The sequence below is a fragment of the Solea senegalensis genome, linkage group LG1 (assembly GCF_019176455.1).
Source record: "Solea senegalensis isolate Sse05_10M linkage group LG1, IFAPA_SoseM_1, whole genome shotgun sequence".
Lineage (NCBI taxonomy): Eukaryota > Metazoa > Chordata > Actinopteri > Pleuronectiformes > Soleidae > Solea > Solea senegalensis.
Window position 1 is genome coordinate 28,764,962 of NC_058021.1, and position 20,307 is coordinate 28,785,268.

Below are 20,307 nucleotides of genomic sequence, written 5' to 3' on the forward strand. Positions count from 1 at the left end.
GAAAACAAGCTCAAAACTGCTGTAAATGCAGAATTGTTTTCATTATCCTCATTTTCAGTCGGGTGTTTAAAAGGTCATAATATAAACAAACACATTATCAATGTGGATCTATCACAGACTTAATAATACAAGCAAGTCAATGTAGCATTACACTGGGATCAATACTACTTACACTCAGCCCAGATGTTCTAATTTTGATCAATACCCTGTGCAGTGAATGTTTCCTATTTCCACTCTGGCCATGTACAACATGTATGGATTTTCATAGCGCCGGCTCTTCCGTGTTTGAAAGAGAAAAAGAACCAAAGAAGAGAAAAGAACAAATAAAGTGATCCTGCGGCAGCAGACAGAGGCAGTGGGAGTGTGGGAGCCACCGTGGATCACACAGAGGTCACTTTTAAACACAGCTCTCCAGTTCCACGGGTGTGAAACCAAAGAGCCTGTGGTGACATTTGTCAGCAGATGGTATGGAACCAAACCCCTCGCCAGTGAGGATCTCTTAGCCGCTGCTAAAAGCTATCTGTGGTTACTAATTGCTGACCAGGGCCTAATTACCTTAATTAATGGCTGAGGTATCTGGGGTCCAGGTTTGTGGGGGCTTTTATCAGTATCAGTGCAGCTTAAAAGGTCCCACAGGAGGTCTGAGGAGCGTGTAGGCCCCGTGGGTGCTATTTCTGGACTAACTGCAGACACATCACAGATGGATCCTGTGGCATCAGTACAGCACGGCATGTTTGGAAAGAGCTATCTATTACTTAGGAAAACCTCGATTATGAAAAGCGGCTTTTCTTGATTGTCTTCTTGCACGTATCTTCTACTTAGATAGATTAATCGACCTAATTAATTAATTGCGCTAATTTTTTAATCAGCATTGTCTATTTATTATGTAATGAATTGGCTGTATTGGTATTTGTTATGTATGTACATTTACAAATCTTTCCCCGCAGAAAGTTATGTAGTTTTTACATGATATACTCTAATATATTGAAATTATGTCAGTGCACTGCAGTGCAAACACAGAATCAGACTGTAGAGACGGATCATAAGTGTTAAATATAGTTCAACATATTCCACCTGCGAGTAACAATCTTTAGAAATGAGTTTAATTTTTGGCCAGTTTTACTTTTTCCTTTAACATATAATACAGAAGAAATGCTTTATAAACATTTTTCCTATCTGACTTTGCGTTGCCATCCCTGTTAGACACGCCATACATGATGTGATGACTTTAAAGATACTGAAGGCTCAATTAAACCTCTTCTATTCAAGAATTATTTATTGTCATTATGCGTACACATAGTTAAATATCCTTTGGTAACTCTCAGCACGATACTTTGCGATACAAGCACACTATAAATAGTTCAATAAATACACAAAACACTGCAAATTGTGAATAAATGGTACAATAAAAAGTATATAAAAGACATCAGGCAGCATTACAATGTTATATTTTATCAGATGGAGAAAAGAATGATAAAATATCAGCATCATATCGGCTATCAGCAGCACTGATTTCTAAAGATCGGTATCGGCATCAGTCGGCGAAAAACCTGTATCATTAGACCTCTACTTTTCTTTTTTCAAGCCTAACTCCTGAATTGCACTGCTGTGATTCACAGTGACAAAGTAGAAATTGTCTACTCTACATTCTCCCCCCTCCCCACAGGCTGTGAGGTGGTTTTTGTTCAGTGGGCTCTCACTGTGAAATTAGCCCGGCTATTTTCATTTCCCAGCTGCACTGAAATGGTTAAAAGACACAGATCAGCCAGTATGAAAATAGAACTGATTCAACAAAATCCGCTGCTTCCCCCTGCTTGCTCCTCAACCATCCAGCAAAAAAAAACACCCTCCCCCACTACCTTCTCCTATCCCTTCCTCTTTTTTTTTCCCCTCCCTTCTTCCCTCCCACCCTTCTCCCCCTCCTGCCTCCCTCCCTCCCTCCCTCCCCAAGCCCCCGTCAGGCACCTTGTCCGCATCTGAGGAAGGCTTGTAAGTTTCGGGTGCATACATTTCTTTTGATGATATATTGTCCCGGTGCGGAATTTCATTTACTGCTGCTGCCCTTTGCTGAACCTGTTGCTAGTCAGTGAGCACGATAAGCGTATAAGTAGCATGCTACTTCATTCATCATACATCGTTCTGGGCTCTCAAATATCTCATATGAGATTCAGGAAGAAACTACTAAACCGGCACAAAAGATCCCACCAGGATCAGCTGAGGTGCCATTAAAAACGCTGTGTACATAATACAGCACAGTTTGGTACTTGTTATCAAACACACATTTTTAGTACAAAACAAAACAGTAGCCCCTCATTTCATGGTGTACACGTTGTTTGTGTTGGGAGGTGGTGGTGGTGGCGGTGTTCTGTCTCAAGTGCGACGCTCATCTTGTACATTATTCCATTCACATTGCATTTTGAATGCATGCATTCTGAAATCTGTTTTTCCCCTCAATCGTATGGTGGCTGCTCTGTGTTGTATTAAACAGCATTAATAATCACAAGAAGCTCAGTGTCACTCAGAAGTCTCCACATCACTGAGGCAGACAGTGTTGTGCTGCTGGGCATGTTGTGCTGTGTGAAAGTGCTTACACGCTCCCTCAGACAACCAAAGGGAATAATTAAAGACAGAAGATGGAGGCAGAAGAATGGAAAGCAAATCCCATTGTTTGGGGTTATTTCATCCCACTGAATTTCTTTCGCTCACTTTCTTTCACTCTCTTCTTAATGCACTGTGGGTATGTGGCATGCTATCAAAAGCATATGTAAGCGAAGCAGCGTAGAACAAAAGCCCTATGATGTCCTCCTCATACCCACATTGTCTTTTGATTATTCTACAATCATTTTATATCTGTGTAAGTTGGAAAGGAAGGGAAGGCTTAATAACCTGATAATATACAATACTGTAGCTGCTCACAAACCACAAGATGTGTTGCTCATTCTTTATTTGTTCTCGTGTTCCCTAATGGCATAATTTCTTCAAGCCCTTGGTATCAAAGTTGTTACCAAAATAATCCACAATGAAATTCAGATTTAAGGTGAATTAGAATGTTAGAGCAACTCCATTCCACTCCATTTCTAGAGCAGTAAATGTAGCCCCTCAATCTCTCCCAGCTTTTACTGTCATTCAGAGAGCACTCAGTCATCTCCGTGCATCAGGCCCCGCGATATTGATTTTTCCACCCACTGAAACAGCCGCATGAACATAAATTTTGCATGAGGCTTTTACTCACGGCCTCTGCTTTGGTCTGACGACACATGATGGGACCGTGAACATGCTGTAATAACCCGGTCTGTCCTGCCAAGCAGACAGACACTTTAAAAGACGAGATGGAGGGGGGTCCAACACCTTCTGGACTCTGAAGGACAAAAGTGAGTGACCTCCCACTGAGCACATCAGTGTTGCACACTAAGCAGCGTTTGAAAAAAGAGCGAAACTCTGGGGGGGATTATGATGTATTTTGTATATGTATGAATACAAAAGATCCAATCAGTTTAGACTTTTTGTGTGCGTGATAAAAAAATATTCTTCAATGTCATAAATATTTAGATACTGAAAATACCTATAGCTAATTTCCCTGATTCTCAAAACCTTTAAAGGTCCAGTGTGTAGCATTTATTGTCAGAAATTGAATATGAACTCAAACTCAAACCTTAAAATCCTGTTCAACATATACAGCATAGGAGCACATCAGAATGTATGAAATAGATCATATCAAAAACACAAGACAGCAATGTTTTGCTGTGAATGTGGAGGACACAAACCATCCTCCTTAGAGGACAATCATGACACAAGCACATCTGAAACGTTGAGTTATTTTAAGTTCTACGCCATATGACAAAGTAATGACATATCACCAAGGACTCCACACACCCTGCACAGCATATGTTTGGACTCCTATGGAGCATCCTATGGAGTTGCAGTTGCTTACAGTGACAATAAACCTATATAATCTAATATTTGTGCTTTAGAAGAAATACAAAACATTAAAATTAGATTTTTATAACAGCCTTATAAAAGTGTAAAATTGCATTAAAATGACAATGGTTTGGTTTTAGAAAGCTTACAATACGCCTCTTATGTGCACTTGAGGTAAGCTTAAATGAAGGCCATCATTTTGCGCCACCTTGTTTCTAAAGTTTTAAAGTGGAACGTGACTGTGCGAATGGTGAAAAAAAAGTTCTTTCTGGTATGTGAAGGCCACCATAGTTTGGGAAAGGGAGCAGTGAGCGAAGACGTCTCCCCAGTCTCCTCTAATAACGTCCCCAGCACATAGTGTGGCACCACAAATCAGTATTAAAAGCCAGTAAAAGTCAATCAAACCAACTACTGGAACACACTCTTCAGAAATGAATAGAATCTGGTCAAAGTATGAACCAGAGATCACGTTGCTCGGGACCCCCTGGAACTTTCTGAAGTGCTCTTTGAGGTCCCTGGACCACACTTTGGAAATCAATAACGTAGCATAAGCAAACCAAAAGGACAACATTATTGAGTGCTGGGGGATTTTCTTGTATGTGTAACATCTCCAAGGAGAGGATTTGATTCTTTGAAACACTTCCCTTGGAGTGAGATTTCTGCAACACAGCTGGATATTGCCTTACATCACAAAATGAAAGTATTATCTTTGGTTTAGTCTGTAAAATCCTGCCGCTTTGTGACTCTTGATTCTTGTGTGTTAAGTGTCTTCATATATACTTTTTTTCATTTTTTTAGGGGGGGTACCGGCTGCGCCGGATTGAAACACTGACATTTGCCTGCTGTGGCTCAGTCATGCTTTTATTTTCTCCATGTTCCCTTCAGCCATTGCCAAATCTGTGAAATCTATTCTCAATTACTTTAAGATCACTTTAATGTGATTGTTGTTTTTTGGTTCGTCCAACTTCCCCCTGAGTTTAACCACATCTTTAAAATATTAAAATAATCAAAGCAAGAACAAGTTTAGGTGAAATGATTAGTGCTGAAATGATCAGCCTAATACTCCTCTTTTTACTCTACACATTTTAAATGTGCATGTAAGATTTTGCTAAAAACAGTGTGATGCTGATAGATTTAAACATAGTAATCATACTATAAAAATAATAAACAATACAATAGAGAAAAGGATTGTTTTTTTTTTTAATTCCTACATTTACTCAACAGTGTTACTACTGGAGATGAGCTACTTAATTGACAAATTTGAAAATAAGCATCATGATACTCATCATTTTTGAAGCAAGTATCTAAAGGTATGCTTCAAATTCCAAACATACATATGATGTCCTTAAGTGATTTTCATGTCTGCTTTAAGATTGGCAACTTGTTAAGATATTTTTACAGTTTTTAATGTAAGAATTAATCACAAAAAACATTTACGACGGATTGATTGATGTCTGAAAATGGATATAAATGGACAAGCGTTATCCGAGTGACTGAGTTACCAGTGAGCCACAGAGAACCAGTCGTCAGATGCTTGTTTGCCAGTCTATTCCACAGAGTAAAAAATGACCTTCCTTTGACCACCTTCATAATTACCACAGCTCATACAGTCTAAATCTCCTTACCTCCAGTGCAGTAATTATCAGTGTGACTCACTGAAAAGGCAATTGAGACAGTGGTTTATGGACTCCCGTTGTGGAACGTGAGGCTGAGCAGTAATGGGGAGCTTGTTTGTCCCTTCTCACCTCTCTTGTTAAAGAATGACAGCTGTGTTTAGACTAAATCAGGTCCTAAAAATACATGGTGGGTCACATTGGACACTTTTATTAACTGCTGCCTGAAACATTCCTGAGCAGTTTCTGATCAGCTCTTATTTTTTAAGCACAAGAGGTGATGCACATATGTCAATGTCAACTAAGAAAACTTAAAACTTTACAACTTAGAAAAGACTTTCTGTGCACTGATACACAGGATTTACTGATCTGACACAAAAGTTGCTGTCGACTTTATTCACTCCTGTGATTCTTTTCAAGGTTTGTGATCAATTTTCCCTTTTTGATGTCCAACAAACTTAAATTCCTGCAGCGTGAGACCATTCTTGTAGCGCACACACATTTTGGTTTGATGAAAGTGAAAGGAAGTCAAAGTCTTTTTGTGGACATGTGATTACCATTGTGCCGAAGTCACACTTCACTTTGGCCTTGGCAAGACATTTTCTAAGGTCTTCAAAAATCGATTCATATGCTTTCTAAATCCAACGCACCAATTGAGGCTTTATTTCTTTAAACTCCAGTTTGTGGGACACAGAACAGGGCACGTTAGGTCGTTTGTGTCTTACATAACTTATGGAAAAAGCCAAAGCCCTCACTTGTTGCAGTTCCTTTCATTAGAATCCTGAATGTTTCTTGAATTCCATCTTTACGTTGAATATCAGTCAACATGTCGACATTTTGACATGTCGAAACACGGTGTTTTCGACAGTAAAATACACACAATTCAGACTGAAGTTGTACTCAAATTACAACGTAATTGGGAGTTGATTTACAGCTGTATGTTCTTGTTTGCTCAGACTCAAACGAGCCTGAGCGCTGTGTGCATGTACCTCAGTTATGGCTCCTGACCTTTGTCATATGCAGAAAAAGAACAGCAGGAAAAAAATGGAATCTGACCATCAGCTTAAATAATTAAATATTTTGAAGTTTATGGATGGTGGAAAGATACAGCATGGCAATGCACATGCTACTGACTATCCACCAACTTAAAGCTGTTGCCTTCTGTGACATAAGATACCATCAAGGAAACTGGGGCATATCGCCTCCTTGTGTAGTGGAGGCAGACACAGTTCATTCAATGAATTGAATCTGTGCTAGGGCTTGCATACCGGGACGAGCGCAGTCGTCCAATTAACCAGCATATAGACTGTAGCACGACTTAATTGTGCATGAAGACGTACTCAGTCTGCATAACACCATCACACACACACACACACACGATGGATAAGATAACTTGAAGGGAATAGTTGTAAATGTAGGTGTTGTGCATTGAGAGGAAAACAAGGAGTCAAGGCTTGAATCAGCCTCGGAGAGAAAAGTGCTGTAATAGGAGGGCTGGCAGGGACTTCTGAGATAGCGCTGGTAATGAGAGAGCAGACTGGCCCCCCGCCCCCACCCTCATCCCCCAAACCTCTCACTTCTCAACCGCACAGGAAACAAAAATAGCATTTTGTCTGACGAATGTGCAAGCTTTGACCTAGCCTTTCGACCTCTGACAATCAGTCTCGCTTCGTCCTCTAGTACTTCACACGCCGGAGCTGGGACAGGCAAAGATAACAGTTGATTTCTTCTGCGGCACAACAACTAAAACAGAGATCTGAAAAAGAGAGATGGCAGACAGTTTCCCAAAGTGGCGAGGTTGGAGGCCGTCGATTCCTCAGTGCTGGCGTTTCGTGCTCCCGAACTGGTTGTTGTCAAATGTTTACATGCAACTCAGAATGCCACAGTTTCATTTAATTTCGCTGCGTGACTTTTTGCTCCGGCTCATTCCTTATTATAAACATTAACATAGGCGCGTTGTGACAACAGTGAAAGTGGGACTGTTGCTCTTACGCCCCTCGGGTGTGATGACTAAGTGGGAGCTCTTGCTTACATCGCAGTCGAAAAAAGGACTAGTGAATATGAGACACAACAAAGAGACACTGGGAGATATAATGAGCACTGTAGGATCCCGGCACCCTTTTGCCCTCTCTCCATCATAAGTGAAGCTTGCGCTCTCATCCTGGGCCCTGTGTCTGCTGGAGGAAGGAGCACAAACAATTAGCTGAGACAAGCCGTTTGGATTATGTGCTCAACCAAAGCAATCAGACAGCTGTGGTTAAAAGAATGAGCTTCAAAGTGCCAGGTGCCCAGTGAGAGTGTAAGGGAGGGTCAGTGGTCCTGACAGTCTTAACAAGATGACAGAATTTATAAAGCACTGCTGTTAAAGAATATAGTTACCTGCGGTGTAGCCTTTATAATAAGGCCACATGGGGCTTCTTCCATATTCCCTCTGTATTTGTTTTCTTTTGCCTCATATTCTTTTGTTGTGCCTCTTGTTCGTCGGCGTAATGGTTGCCGCTGGAGGAAATTCTCCAATCGTCTTTGATCTTTGCCTGGTTTCGATAATTTTTTGACAGAAATCTCATTTTGCGCGCCCCTTTTGTTTTCGTGTGTGTCTTTGTTCCCTTTTATCTCCGGCTCTAAATGGGGGCTCAACATTTTGTCGTCGTGAAGTTGCAAAGGGAAAGAGCCCCGTCCTGTCAGGGGCTCAGCACTTGCTAGACAACTTGCCCCAACATTTCAAGTGAGAATTGGACTCTCGCCGTTCGCACAGATGATATATAATTCATGGTGGGGGTGTGAGAGAGGTGTCAATGTGTCAGGAGGTAGAAGAAATGGAAAAGTGTACTGTTTACTGGCCAAGAGACGCCGGCTTTCTTTTGCTGTGCTTCTGCAGAGCGAGGAGCGGGGATGATGATCGGATCTTCATCAAATGTTCATCTGTGCCTGTCCTGCAATCGTAGTGACCAAACCAATCAAAGACTTGTCTGCCCCAATCATTTATTCATATTGTGTGAGACAACCACACTTGAATTATTTAAGTGCATTGATTCTGTGTACGTATACAAGCTTGTCTATAGTTGTGCTCACAGTTGTGTAGCTGCATTATCAATGAATGTTCACAATGTTTTGGACCTGTGTTTTTCCACTTTATTGTGTTGCGGTTCATTTTACTGGATGAATTGTTTGAAATCGTGCTGATAGCACTAGATTACACATTTAAAAATGTAAGATTTTATTTATAATATAGTGTAGTTTGCATGAAGAACTTTTAGATGCAAGCATGTGTTCCTTTCAATAATTGAATCGCCTATTTAACATTTTTAATATATTAACATCTATTTGGAGGTATTTTTTATCAGCAAAAGCACAACAAGTCTTAGTTTTGGTAATAATTATTGCATTTGATCCTGATTTTCAGACTATAATATATTATACATTTCTGCTTGTAGATCTCTCCTGTAAATATTTTGTAGGTTTGATGCTGAGAACACTTCACATCAGTATGAAAACTCAGTATGGCCTTTAAGTTTAAACTGTGAAGGGCATCTTTGATGTTATTTTGGGGCTGAATTGTCCACATACAGTTTTACAGTTGATACCCTTTGTTACACATTTGTATGGATTTTTTTTTTCTTTTCTTTTTTACTGACATTGAGACACATTTTCTCTGAGTCCTCATGGTTGTGTAACCTTTCTTTGTCTGCTATAAGCACTGACTTTGTCAGAAACAGTAGATCTTATGGGAATCAAATGAGGGTCTTAAATGATTGTTATGGTTAGATATGACATCATTAGGACAAAGATTTTGGTTAGACTGTCCAAAATGGCACAAAGTAAGTTGGGCTTTGGACAAATTGCCCTTGACAGTTAATGTGCATTCACTGGACATTATTTTTAGGTCATATTTTAGATGGGCATTGTGCATCCATGGGAGTATTTTCATGCCAGTGTGGCTGCAGACTCCAAACTGCAAAGAGTGCTGGCTTGTTTTAACAGAATGAAAAGGTATAAGCATTTAAAGGTTGAAATTAGCTGCTAATGACGCACCATTATTGGATCCAATTAGTTAATGGGTTTATTTCTGAACTCCTGCAGTTAAGATGGATGTCTTGTTCTCATTAAACCAAAGAATCTGACATTCTCCAAGTGACAATGAAGACTTTTTGGCTCCAGAGAGAGAGCAATTATATCAATCAGGCTTGATAGCTTTGTCCTCAAACTCGTGAAATAAAATTTACTGACTCTATCATGCAGCCAAAAAAACCCTGGAGGATTTTCGTCTCGTGTCTCCATGCAATTTACATCCATCTCTCACTCTTTACCCTATGCATCCCACACCGTCTTGTGTGCATGTGTTTCGATCTCAGGTGTGAGCATATCCTTCGAATAATGAGGTGTTCCAGTTTATGTGGCGAAACACTTCTCAGCTTCTAACTCATTTGCGTTTGTTGCTCTCTTTATGAAGAGTTCAGGTCTCCTGCCAAAAAAAACAAGGATACGACCTCTTGCTTTCTTTTCATCAACAGCTACCTCATCACTCAGCTCCCAGCTCCAGCACCTGCAGCAGCTCCAACAGATGCAGCAGCACCACCAGCAGCAACAGCAACAACACCATCAGCAGCAGCAGCAGCAGCAGCAGCAACAGCAGCAGCAACACCATCACCAACAGACCCACTCCCACAGCCAGAACCAGCTGACATCCCAGCATCACATAACCCCACCCAGCCAGCAGCAATCCTCCGTTCCATCTCCAGGCTCAGCCTGCTCCTCCACCTCTGGGCAGCCTCAGCAGTCTCCACCTCACAGACCAAATCACTCACCGGCTCGCAGCCTTCCTTCTCCCGTCACTCCGCCCATACCTTTGCCGGTAAGTCCACAAACTTAGGACTACTCTGTATCTTTATATTCTGACACTTATTCTCATATGAACCTGTAGTGATTTTGTCTTGCTTAGACATTTGTATGCATCACTGTATGCAACTTCATCCATTTATTTATGTGTATTTATTTGTTTTTCTTCAGTAGGGGTGTATGGTACTTATGCATTGTGTGTACCAAACATTAGACGTTCAGCATCCTAAGTCAATCACGTCCTAAGTGTTCCTTATATTTTGAATACGTTTACAAGCTTACAGTCAAACTTTCTAAGTGTGCAGCAGATTTGCTGTTTTGTTTATACTTATAAGGTGCTGTCTAACAGCTTGGTAACCCACTAGCAGTATTTGAAATGGATTTAAAAGGATTTTATTGAACAGATAGCTCACTGCCCGTTTGCCTACTGTATGTACCACACTGACTGTGCCTGATACACCCTCACTTTAAACATCAGAACTATCCCTTTAAAAGTCCAGTGTGAAAGAATTAATGACATCTAGTAGTTGAACTACAGATCATCTGTCGTCTCCTCAACTCAACTTCTCCTTTCGGCAGCAGGTCAGGGAACCATAGTGGCGTCGTAAGCTTCAAAATGTGAAACGCAGTAAAGTCTGTCCTGTAGAAAAGTGGTGGCACAAAAGGGCAGCGTCTGGGAAGCAAGGCCCTTGCCCAAAGTTATTATATTATTCTAATTATTCTAAGTTTTTTTTGCAAAACAAACCTCAAAATACGCACTGGAACTAATAAAGACAGAACACAGTGTATTTTGTGTGTCAATATCCTCAATGTCTATAAGTCTATAAGGCTCTTGACAATAATCAGCTGCTTTTATCCTATTCATAACATTTCTGTCATGGACACTGAGTGAACTACATTATGAGAAGTATAAAAAGGCCACAGCAGTAGTGCTCATGTTAAACTAACAATACTCAAAACTTCAAGAGCACAATTTAAATCCTTAAAAATGGAACGCCCCGGTTTAAGAACTCAAGTGTGCATATGAATGGCGTCATTGAAGATGGCGTGTGTTTTTTTGACAGGTCAGCCTTGAGCAAGCGACGCAGTGCTTGTTTTTCTGTCGGTACTTGATCTTTATCAAGTAGCTGTATTTGAATGGGTGCTGGCTGCTCTACTGTCTGTCTCTGTGAGGCTGTTTGAATATGCATCTTGTTGCTGAAGCCTTGATGCACTCCAGTACATCATCAAACCTCAGCACCAGACAAGAAGCATGATTCCCATCCTCCTGCACATTCAGAGGGGATTCTCAGGTTATCTATCCTGCAGCCATAATCATCCCCTTAATCTTTGCTGCTCTTCCTACTCAACCTTCTTTTTAGTCACTTTGTCCGTCCATCCATCTCTGCCCTTCTGTCTGTCTTGCTGTCACTGTGTGACGATAATAACCTATTTTATATCCCTGTGGTTTCATTTCTGGTCCAGTCTGGCCAGGGTCGCCTTTCTGTCCCTGGCCACATTCATCAGCGTCACAGCCTTATTGGGTTGTGGTGCAACCTTCTTTATGGCCAGGATGAGTTGGGCTATTTGTTTCCCCTCTTGCAGCTCTCTCCGGCCCTGTCACGGCCTAGTGAGACTCAGCAGGAAAAACAGTCTCTGGATTTAATGGGCTCCAAAGGCTGGCCGCTACATTGCACCAAACACACTGTCCAGTCTGACTGTGGATTCACGGTTACTGACCAACATACAGATTCACACTTTCAGCTTGTGTCAGGCAGCATACAAAGACTTTGGGTAACAGCCAGACCACGTCTATGTTAATAGGGTTGTGTTATATCGTACATATTCTGATACAAAGGTGATGATACAATATATTGGATACTATAAACAATGTTTTATATTGCTTTATATAGTCTGTAAAAAAAAAAAGTTAAAAAAAACATACATTTATTGCATAAACTGGAGAGGGAGTCAAATTACATATTACGAATATGACATATATATATTTCTGATGCTTTGATGCTGCGAATGTTCGCTCAGGAGGATGGGTTAGCTTTCTTGTCACATTACATCTGAACTGAGAAGGAATTCAGACTAAATCTAAGGACAAACTGTGCTCGAGGAACCCCTGATGCACTTCTAGACTGTATATATTGAACTCAGATTGATGTTTAAACTGACCCAATGTTGGATTTTCAAGATTATTTTGATCATACATCAATTTACAACGGGGTGAATGTCTCCTCGGTCAAAGTCTGAGCAGGTCTGCGTCGGTACCTTTCGTTCTTTCAAACAGACACCATTCTGGTTCTGGAGCCTCAGAACTTGGTGCTTCCTGGCGAGCCAGCCCACGTTCACACCAGTTTAAGAGGAACCAAAGTGGGAGGACGTTATTCTGCGTTACTTAGGCGGAAGTAAACACAACACCAGCAAAATCTCCATTCTTCCTCTACTCTCCACTCATCAACCCAGAATATCATACACCCACTCACGGTTCGCAAGGAGGAGCCACTTCTGGATCCACCTGAGAACCAACTGACGACCAATTTTTTTCGGCCGGTTCAAAATTAGGTTCAGGAACTGGAACCGGCGCAGAGCCCTTCCAGAATTACAACATTCCACTTAACGACATGAAGTCATCTCATCTTCTCGTTCTCGTACCATTTACCAACTGTGGGGGGACCCTGAGAGCAAACCCTATGTTGTGGTACTTTAAGGTTTGAGTATGGAACGGAAAAAAAGTAAATCCCAGATTGATACAGTGCTTCATGATGTTTTGCTGCACAGATATTTTCTTCCACCCTTATTTGTCAAATGTTGAATTTGTGAACATCTTTTCTGACCCAGGGTTATGTAAAGATTGAGACCCTGGGCTTCATATAGATTGTCTTCCTCCAAAAGGAGCAGCACGGCTGATTATGATGACAGGGCAGAAGTTGCTCGAAGGGGCCACATCAGGTATCATTAAGATATTGCCTCATCAAATAGGATTATGAAAAGTGTGGGTCTGTGCGTGTGCGGGAGAATCAGAATGGCCATAAAAGGTTTAGTTTCCCTGGGTCAATGCTGGGGTTGTCACAGAGTGTGTCACCCAGCAAGGAGTTTGCCCAAGGACAGGCCGTGGTCTCACAAACCACTCAAGCCTGCAATGGGATTTAAACTGCAGCTCCTCCTCCCTCCACTGCTGGGGTCAGTGATTGGATTTTCTCTTCCACAACCACTGAGTTTTTTTTTTTTTCTTTATTTAGGAACAAAGAGTTTGTCAGAAATAGTAGACTGATTAATCAGGCCAAATTATTGGGTCAGTGTTTGCCAATTTTTTAAGTATTGGCATCAGACGATTAATTAAACAGTAATCGGCCGATGCCAATTGTTAAACTTCCCTGCTGCAGGCTCAAGAAAAAAAGAGAATGTTGCTTTTGTGGTTGTAGCTTCTTTTTTCTTCTTTTGGACCTAAGATGTGTGAACGCTGTTGATATTTCTAAAAAGCATCTTCAGACCCATTTTTTCAGGCTTGTCTTTGCTTATTTAATTGCATTGTTTTTGTTGTGTTGTTGAGTTGTCTTTTTCTTTGTGCTGCTCTTGATAAGTGCTGTACAAATAAACACATTATTCATTTCAAATATGTATAGATGGGAGAGACACACCTCAAGTATTGTTAAATGTAATGTTGAATTTAATTAAGCAATTTTGTGTATAATTTTTATTATTCAGCATTTATATTTTATCAGATTTCGGGAAAAGAAAGAAAACTGTCCAAACATCAGCCAAAACAAATCATGTATCGGCCATTGGCTCCCCTGACTTGTTGGCATCAGCCACAGAGACGAGCATATTGGTCGAACGTCACAATTGTCTCCCCTTTTGTACGTTTTGATTGAAGGACATTTCTGCCGTTTCCACACTTTAACCAGAGGAACTGGTCTGTGCAATAAAGTCGAGTCATAATTACCATTATACAATCGGCATTACACAGATAACGCCCCCATTTCCTTCTGTCCTCACTCAGACACACAGAATCACCCAGCCATTGAACTGTTTGCTGAAAACACAGAGCAGAGCTGCTGAGAGACAAACACTCATTATGTTCCAATTAATGTCCCATTGTAATTCCCTTCTCATGGGAGGTGTGTGATATTCTCTGAGTGAGGAAATCCAGAACACTCATTACATCCTTTGTGTTTTTAATGCTTGGCATTTTAATTTGTGAAACCAAATTCATTAATTAATACCCCTATTAGAGCAGAAATCCCACCACAACAGACTGTGTCCCCTTGTGTCAGTGGCCTAAACTCAGATTAGTGCAGCTAATTTGGTTAAATGGAGTAACAATGCAACACTTTCTAACCCCGCCCACGTCCACTCTGCTCTCCAGTATGGGACGACAGTGAGATGCAGCCTGTAGCTGCTCGAAATAGCCACCACAGTCATGACAAGTGGACGGGGGGAGATTATGAAATTTGCTTAAGTGTGTTAATGGGCTGATTGCGGGAGCCCGCTGGATTTTGCTGGAAGTTGATTGATTAGAGCTGCAGGTTTTCTCCACGCCCAGAGAGCTCAGGGATTTGACTGGGTAAAGGCGCTCGCCAAGTCTGTTACACCGGAATTGATCTTAATTAGATCTGAAAGACCTGCCACAGCAGAATGGTCGCGGCGATTAAAATGAAAAACAGGAGAAATTACTGATCAAATTAATCATAATGTCGGGCTACAGCTGTAGGTCTGGTGTAATTTGCCACTCCAGTGAGTTACATCAGCCCAGGCAGGGAGAGGAGAGGCAGTACATACTGATCCGTGGCAGCGGGAAGCTTAGGTCGGCCTATCAACTCTCTCATTCCAGTTTGTGTGCCCAGAACCTCCTGACCCTGCTGTGCCATCCAGCGAAGCCTCGTCATCCCTCTCTCTCTCTCTCTCTCTCTCTCTCTCTGTGACTCTGATCGAATTAGTTGCTTTTTACTTCCTTTTTTGTCTCCTCGATTATAGCTACATCCCTGGCTACTGTATGTTTTCATATACAATTTATCTGCATCAAGCCAAGCATTTTTAGCCCTGTTTCCAAAGTAATGCGAGTCGGTAAACTGGCCACATGCATTCACGTGTGAACAGGAAGTAGATTATTTCGTCTGCAATTGTTTGCTGAGTTTCAGAAACTTCAGAAACAATGGTGAAGAGTTATTCTGTAGTAACCAACTGCGTCATTGTGTCCACAGATCTCCCGTCTACATTAAAAGTTTTCACACAAAATGGAGACAGCAGCTTTTTAAACTTCCATTTTTGGGGCCTCTAAGGCACCGAGGACGTGTAGACAATGGAAGCATCTGGAGCAGAATGTATTGAGAATTATGGATGTAGTCTATCCAGTCTGTCTGCATCCAGGAAATGCATCCTCTACAGCACTGCGAAGTCTCTTTGCCATTCTCGTCAGCAGCATGTTGTGTATACACTAATAGCCTCTGACCTTGGTACACTCTCTGGCTAGCAGTTTTTTTCAAACGGCCTGGCAGAGATTCCTGCTGTCTGTCTGTCTGTCTGTCTGTCGGTCGGTCTCTACTCCCCTTTCGCATTTGTCGTCTGCTTGATCGCTGTCAGAGCCCCACACTGGGCCTGTCCACTCTTCATCCACACACTCATAGGAGTAATTACAGCCTAGGGGCCTGCCTCCAATCCCTGTGCTCCACAATTTACCACCAAAGCGTCCACAGACATCTCTCTTCTTCCCCGCTGCACCCCAACATCACAGGACTGCAGGGCCTCAGACCCACAAGTGCTGCAATTACCTGAGCCTCTCCTCTATCCTTCTCTCTCTTTCTCTCTCTCCCTCACTCTCTCTTTTCTCTACCCCTTGCCTCGCTCACTGTTCCCTGGCAATCAGCCTTCATTAGAAGCCTCTGGTGAAAGCCCATCGTCACCAAGGTCAGCACCTGCCAACCACAACGGCCTTTCAGAGGCTTGGCTGTCTGCACTCTCCATCTCTTCTCACCTCCTTGCCACCCTCCTACCTCCTCGCCTCCACCCCTCCTCCCTCCACTCGTTCACCGCACCATCCTCCTCAAGTCTGAGGCCCATCTCTGCTGCTTTTGTCTCCAGCTGAGGCCCCCGTCAGACACTCATGTTACTGTTTTCCGCTGCAGTGCACTTTTACTCATGTCAACCGCTGTTAGAATCACCACTGTCCAATTTACTCCTAATGTCTCTCTTTTTTTTTTTTTTCCTCATGGGCGGTGTGGGTGTTTCTCCCATTATATTAACATGTGTCTTAAATGAGCCTTGCACATCGATTAATTGATTTTCCAGATCAGTGTCACGTCGGTTCAATTTAGCGAAGCGGGCCACCGCCGTCCTGCGCAGCATTAAATCAAAATTAAAATGACATGCTCAAATGTGGACCTGACGGTTCATACTGTGGTTTGTCAATGAAACTGGTAACGCTTAGAGTCCATTATCTCTCTTATGTCTCATTACTCTATATTGCTACCTTTTTCAATTGATTTCTTGCGGTACACCTCCAAATACAGCTGATTCTGTGGGTTTTTTATCATATAAAAATGGTTTAAACTGGTAGAAATCTACAGTGTTATTGTCCTAGTAGCGTATCAAGGGCTTTGACAAACACTCATGAGATAACATTTGCGCACTATATTGAATAGGAGCATAGGATAGCGTAGAAATATTTATTTCTCTTAAATAATCTCTGCTCTGGCTTTGGTAAAGTGCTGTTTCAGTAACTGTAGGCAAAGCTGCAAATAACTGCATCACTCCTACGCTTTGAGCATCCTCACATCTGATCATTATCCATTCAAACACCTGTTTATGAATCACAGTTATGTGAAAATGTTACAACATTATGTTTGTTTATGTTTGCAGGTTGTTAAATAAGAGTTACTTAATTTCTAATTTATCTAGCGTGTGTCAATCACTGTCAAGCATTTATAGTTTTTGGGCTTTATGGGAGAAACATTTTGGTAAAAGAACAACTTTTATTTAGGTAGTAATGAAATTGGACTCTTTGCTGTGGCTTTGATAAAGTCATGCTCTTGTATATTCGCACACAGCAGCAAATAATTTGGAAATTGCCTTTTAAGCTTTAAACATATTCACATCTGACCATTATCCCAGCAAACACCTGTTTCTAAATCTCAATAAAACCTTTTTAAATGTGTATTAATGTTATGGGGTGCCAGGCTGTGTTTAAATGGCTGCTGATGCTGCTGCTGAGGGTGGATGTGTGGTTCAGAGCATGAACAGGCCCTCAGCTCCCCAGCAGCTCTGCCTCTTATTAATGCACAGGAGATCCGGCTCTTAAGAAGGCAGAAAATTGCCTTACATAACAAGCGCTCCACAATTTAGAAATACAAATGTGCACTGTTGACTGAAGCAGAAAATAAGACTGTTGCCCATCAACAGCACCACATTTCATATGAATAATTATAAAGCATGGGAGCTAGATGAGGAAAACAACCTGACCATGACAGCTCTACTACTTTTATTTACTTCAAATGAGGGATTAGGCAAAATGAAAATCTACAGACTTAAGGACCAAAGATGAGGCTTGCATTTCTAAATAAGAAGAAAAGTAAAAATTTATCATCTTTCAGAAAACTGTGGCAGTATACTGCAGCTTTTAGAATTACACCTACACGGCACTTTGCATTTACTTTTTGGCTTTTCTGGTTTTCAAGTTAATATTTCCTTTGCTTTTTGAGGTCTGCGATTCTTAAAAACGTGGCCCCCGCTATCCTGGTGTTGGTCCGAGGGCTCGCGGCTCAGGCACCCAGCAGAAAGGCTGATCTACCCACATGCACACTTGGGGCAACTCGCATTAGACACCCACGGGGGAGCCCTCAGATGGAGCACCAAGCTAGGGCTCACCTAACTGTGGATAAGGAATAGGGTTTCTTTAATTATGAAGCAAGGCTGTGACATTGAGTCCCCCCTCCCTCTTTCTCCAGCAGCCTCCCAGACACTGTCTAAGTGCTCCGCTCCACTGAGGAGGCCAGTCCCCCCGCGGGGCGCGATTCCACTGCCTGTAATTTCTGATGCCCATTAGTGACCGCAAACAGAGCACCCGGCTCACACAAGGAATACAGCCGCACTGCGCGGCCACGCTGTAAAAAGGCCCTTTTAATGCAATGTTATTGCATTATGCCCTCCTCATAGACCAAGTCAAAAGTCCCATTTGTGGTCCCTGCAGAATATAATCGGAAATTCTTCTCCAAAGTGTGTTCAGTTGCGGTTTGCTGAGGGTAGATTTAGTATATAATTTGCAATGAAATTCCTCTTAACTCTATTGCCCCCACACACTTATGAGGAAGATTTTTGCATTTCTCCTGCTTTTTTTTTTTTTTTCATTTGCAGCGAGGATTTGCAAATAGACTGAACTTGGATTCATTTCCGTAAGTCAACTCCTCGTGAGCGGAGTCTCAGAAGTCAAAACGCGAGTAATCGATACAAATATGACTGCAAATGTCATCAATTCATCTTTTCACTTATGCTGATTAAGCTTGTGCCAAGGACTCTGTATATTTTGGAGAAAAAGAGAGAGACGGTGAGGTAGAGACACACAGAGGGAGGAAGGGAGGTGGGTTTATTGATCAAGGGTGACCACATCTTAGCCACAGAGCCCCTCTCTTGTGATTAATCTTGGGGTTTAGACTTGGCCAATGACACATGACAGGCCTCCCCCTCAAACTCCTCCATTTCTCTTCATTACTGGCCGTATTTTTGGACACCACAGTGCAGAGTAATCATTTACCTTTATTGTGTTTATAAAGCTGCAGCATGGATGACCCTTCCTATATTGAATTGAGGACATCAAAAGATCACTGGACATTGATTAGAAGGATATTAAAGTCATTCAGATGCTATGTTTATATGTCAAACAACAGCCGAGTGAAAAGAGATGCCATTTTCACCCAAACATAAACAAATGGCTTGTAGTTGGTGAAGCTGAAGTAAAACGCATGAAATCAAGAGATATGTTTCATTGCATATTGGATATTACAAGGAATTGTCATCAAAAGGTTACAGTGAGTGTGAATAATAGTTTTTATATTGACCAGACTCTAATAGTGTTGTTTTGTCTCGTAGCATGTAACAGCATAGCCAGTATGCACAGCCACACGACTGCTGTAGATTTACTGTAGCACCAGTTTGGTGCTGCTGTGATTTTCAAGCCAACACTCGAGCAATACAGGAATAACTGCGCCAAATATGTCACATCATGAGCTGAAGTGGTCAGCACTTTCCTCCGGATACTTAATCACCAAGTAGTTTCAAATGTAATACATTTGGAAAAAGCTTAATATTATAGATCATTCCTCTGCAAGAGAAAGAATGTGCGAGGAATGCACTAAAACTTATATTTTTACTTGCCGTTTCCCTTAACCAGAGGAAATATACTGCTGCTGTGATTGATGACAAATCGCCCACTCTGAACCTCTGGGCTTCACAATTATCAACAAATGGGCTGGAGCAGATTTTATGTAATGATTAAAGCTGCTGTTAATCCCACATGAAGGTAATGAGTGGGGAGATTGACGGCCACTGTCCGGCTCTCCATCATCGCTTTATAGTTAGTTTAAACGTTTTCACGACTCTTTTCCTCCTTCATTTGCATTTTGCCTCATTAGATACGGCCATTTCTGAAGCCGCTTGCAATATCCATTTCCTGGAGCTAATGCTTTTTTATTTAATCAGCCAAACCTTCCCAGTTAACTCACTGTCATTCTGGCGTTTCATGTGACATCACTCCATTAGTGCTCGCCATGCCACCTCAGCCACCTCCACGTCCACACCTGCCGCCGCCGCCATCACCTCGCCACTGTCTTTAGCAATTACAGTGTCCAAGTGTCAGCAAATGTGGCGTTACGGCGTTATTTTGCTGGGTGTTATCTCCCCCAGTTGTTCTATCTGTCTTTCACTTCCCAATACTCTTCCTCAACAATGGCTCTTTATTTGGGGG

At 41.8% G+C, this 20,307-nt stretch overlaps 1 protein-coding gene across 1 annotated transcript in view; it reads left to right on the forward strand.

Annotated features, from left to right (window-relative positions):
• Positions 1-20,307, forward strand: part of pou6f2 (POU class 6 homeobox 2) — a 77,321-nt gene that overhangs the window by 30,163 nt on the left and 26,851 nt on the right. Inside the window, exon 5 of the mRNA XM_044032176.1 lies at positions 10,043-10,383. Coding sequence (XP_043888111.1) covers positions 10,043-10,383 — 341 coding nt within the window. The remainder of the gene's footprint in view (positions 1-10,042; positions 10,384-20,307) is intronic.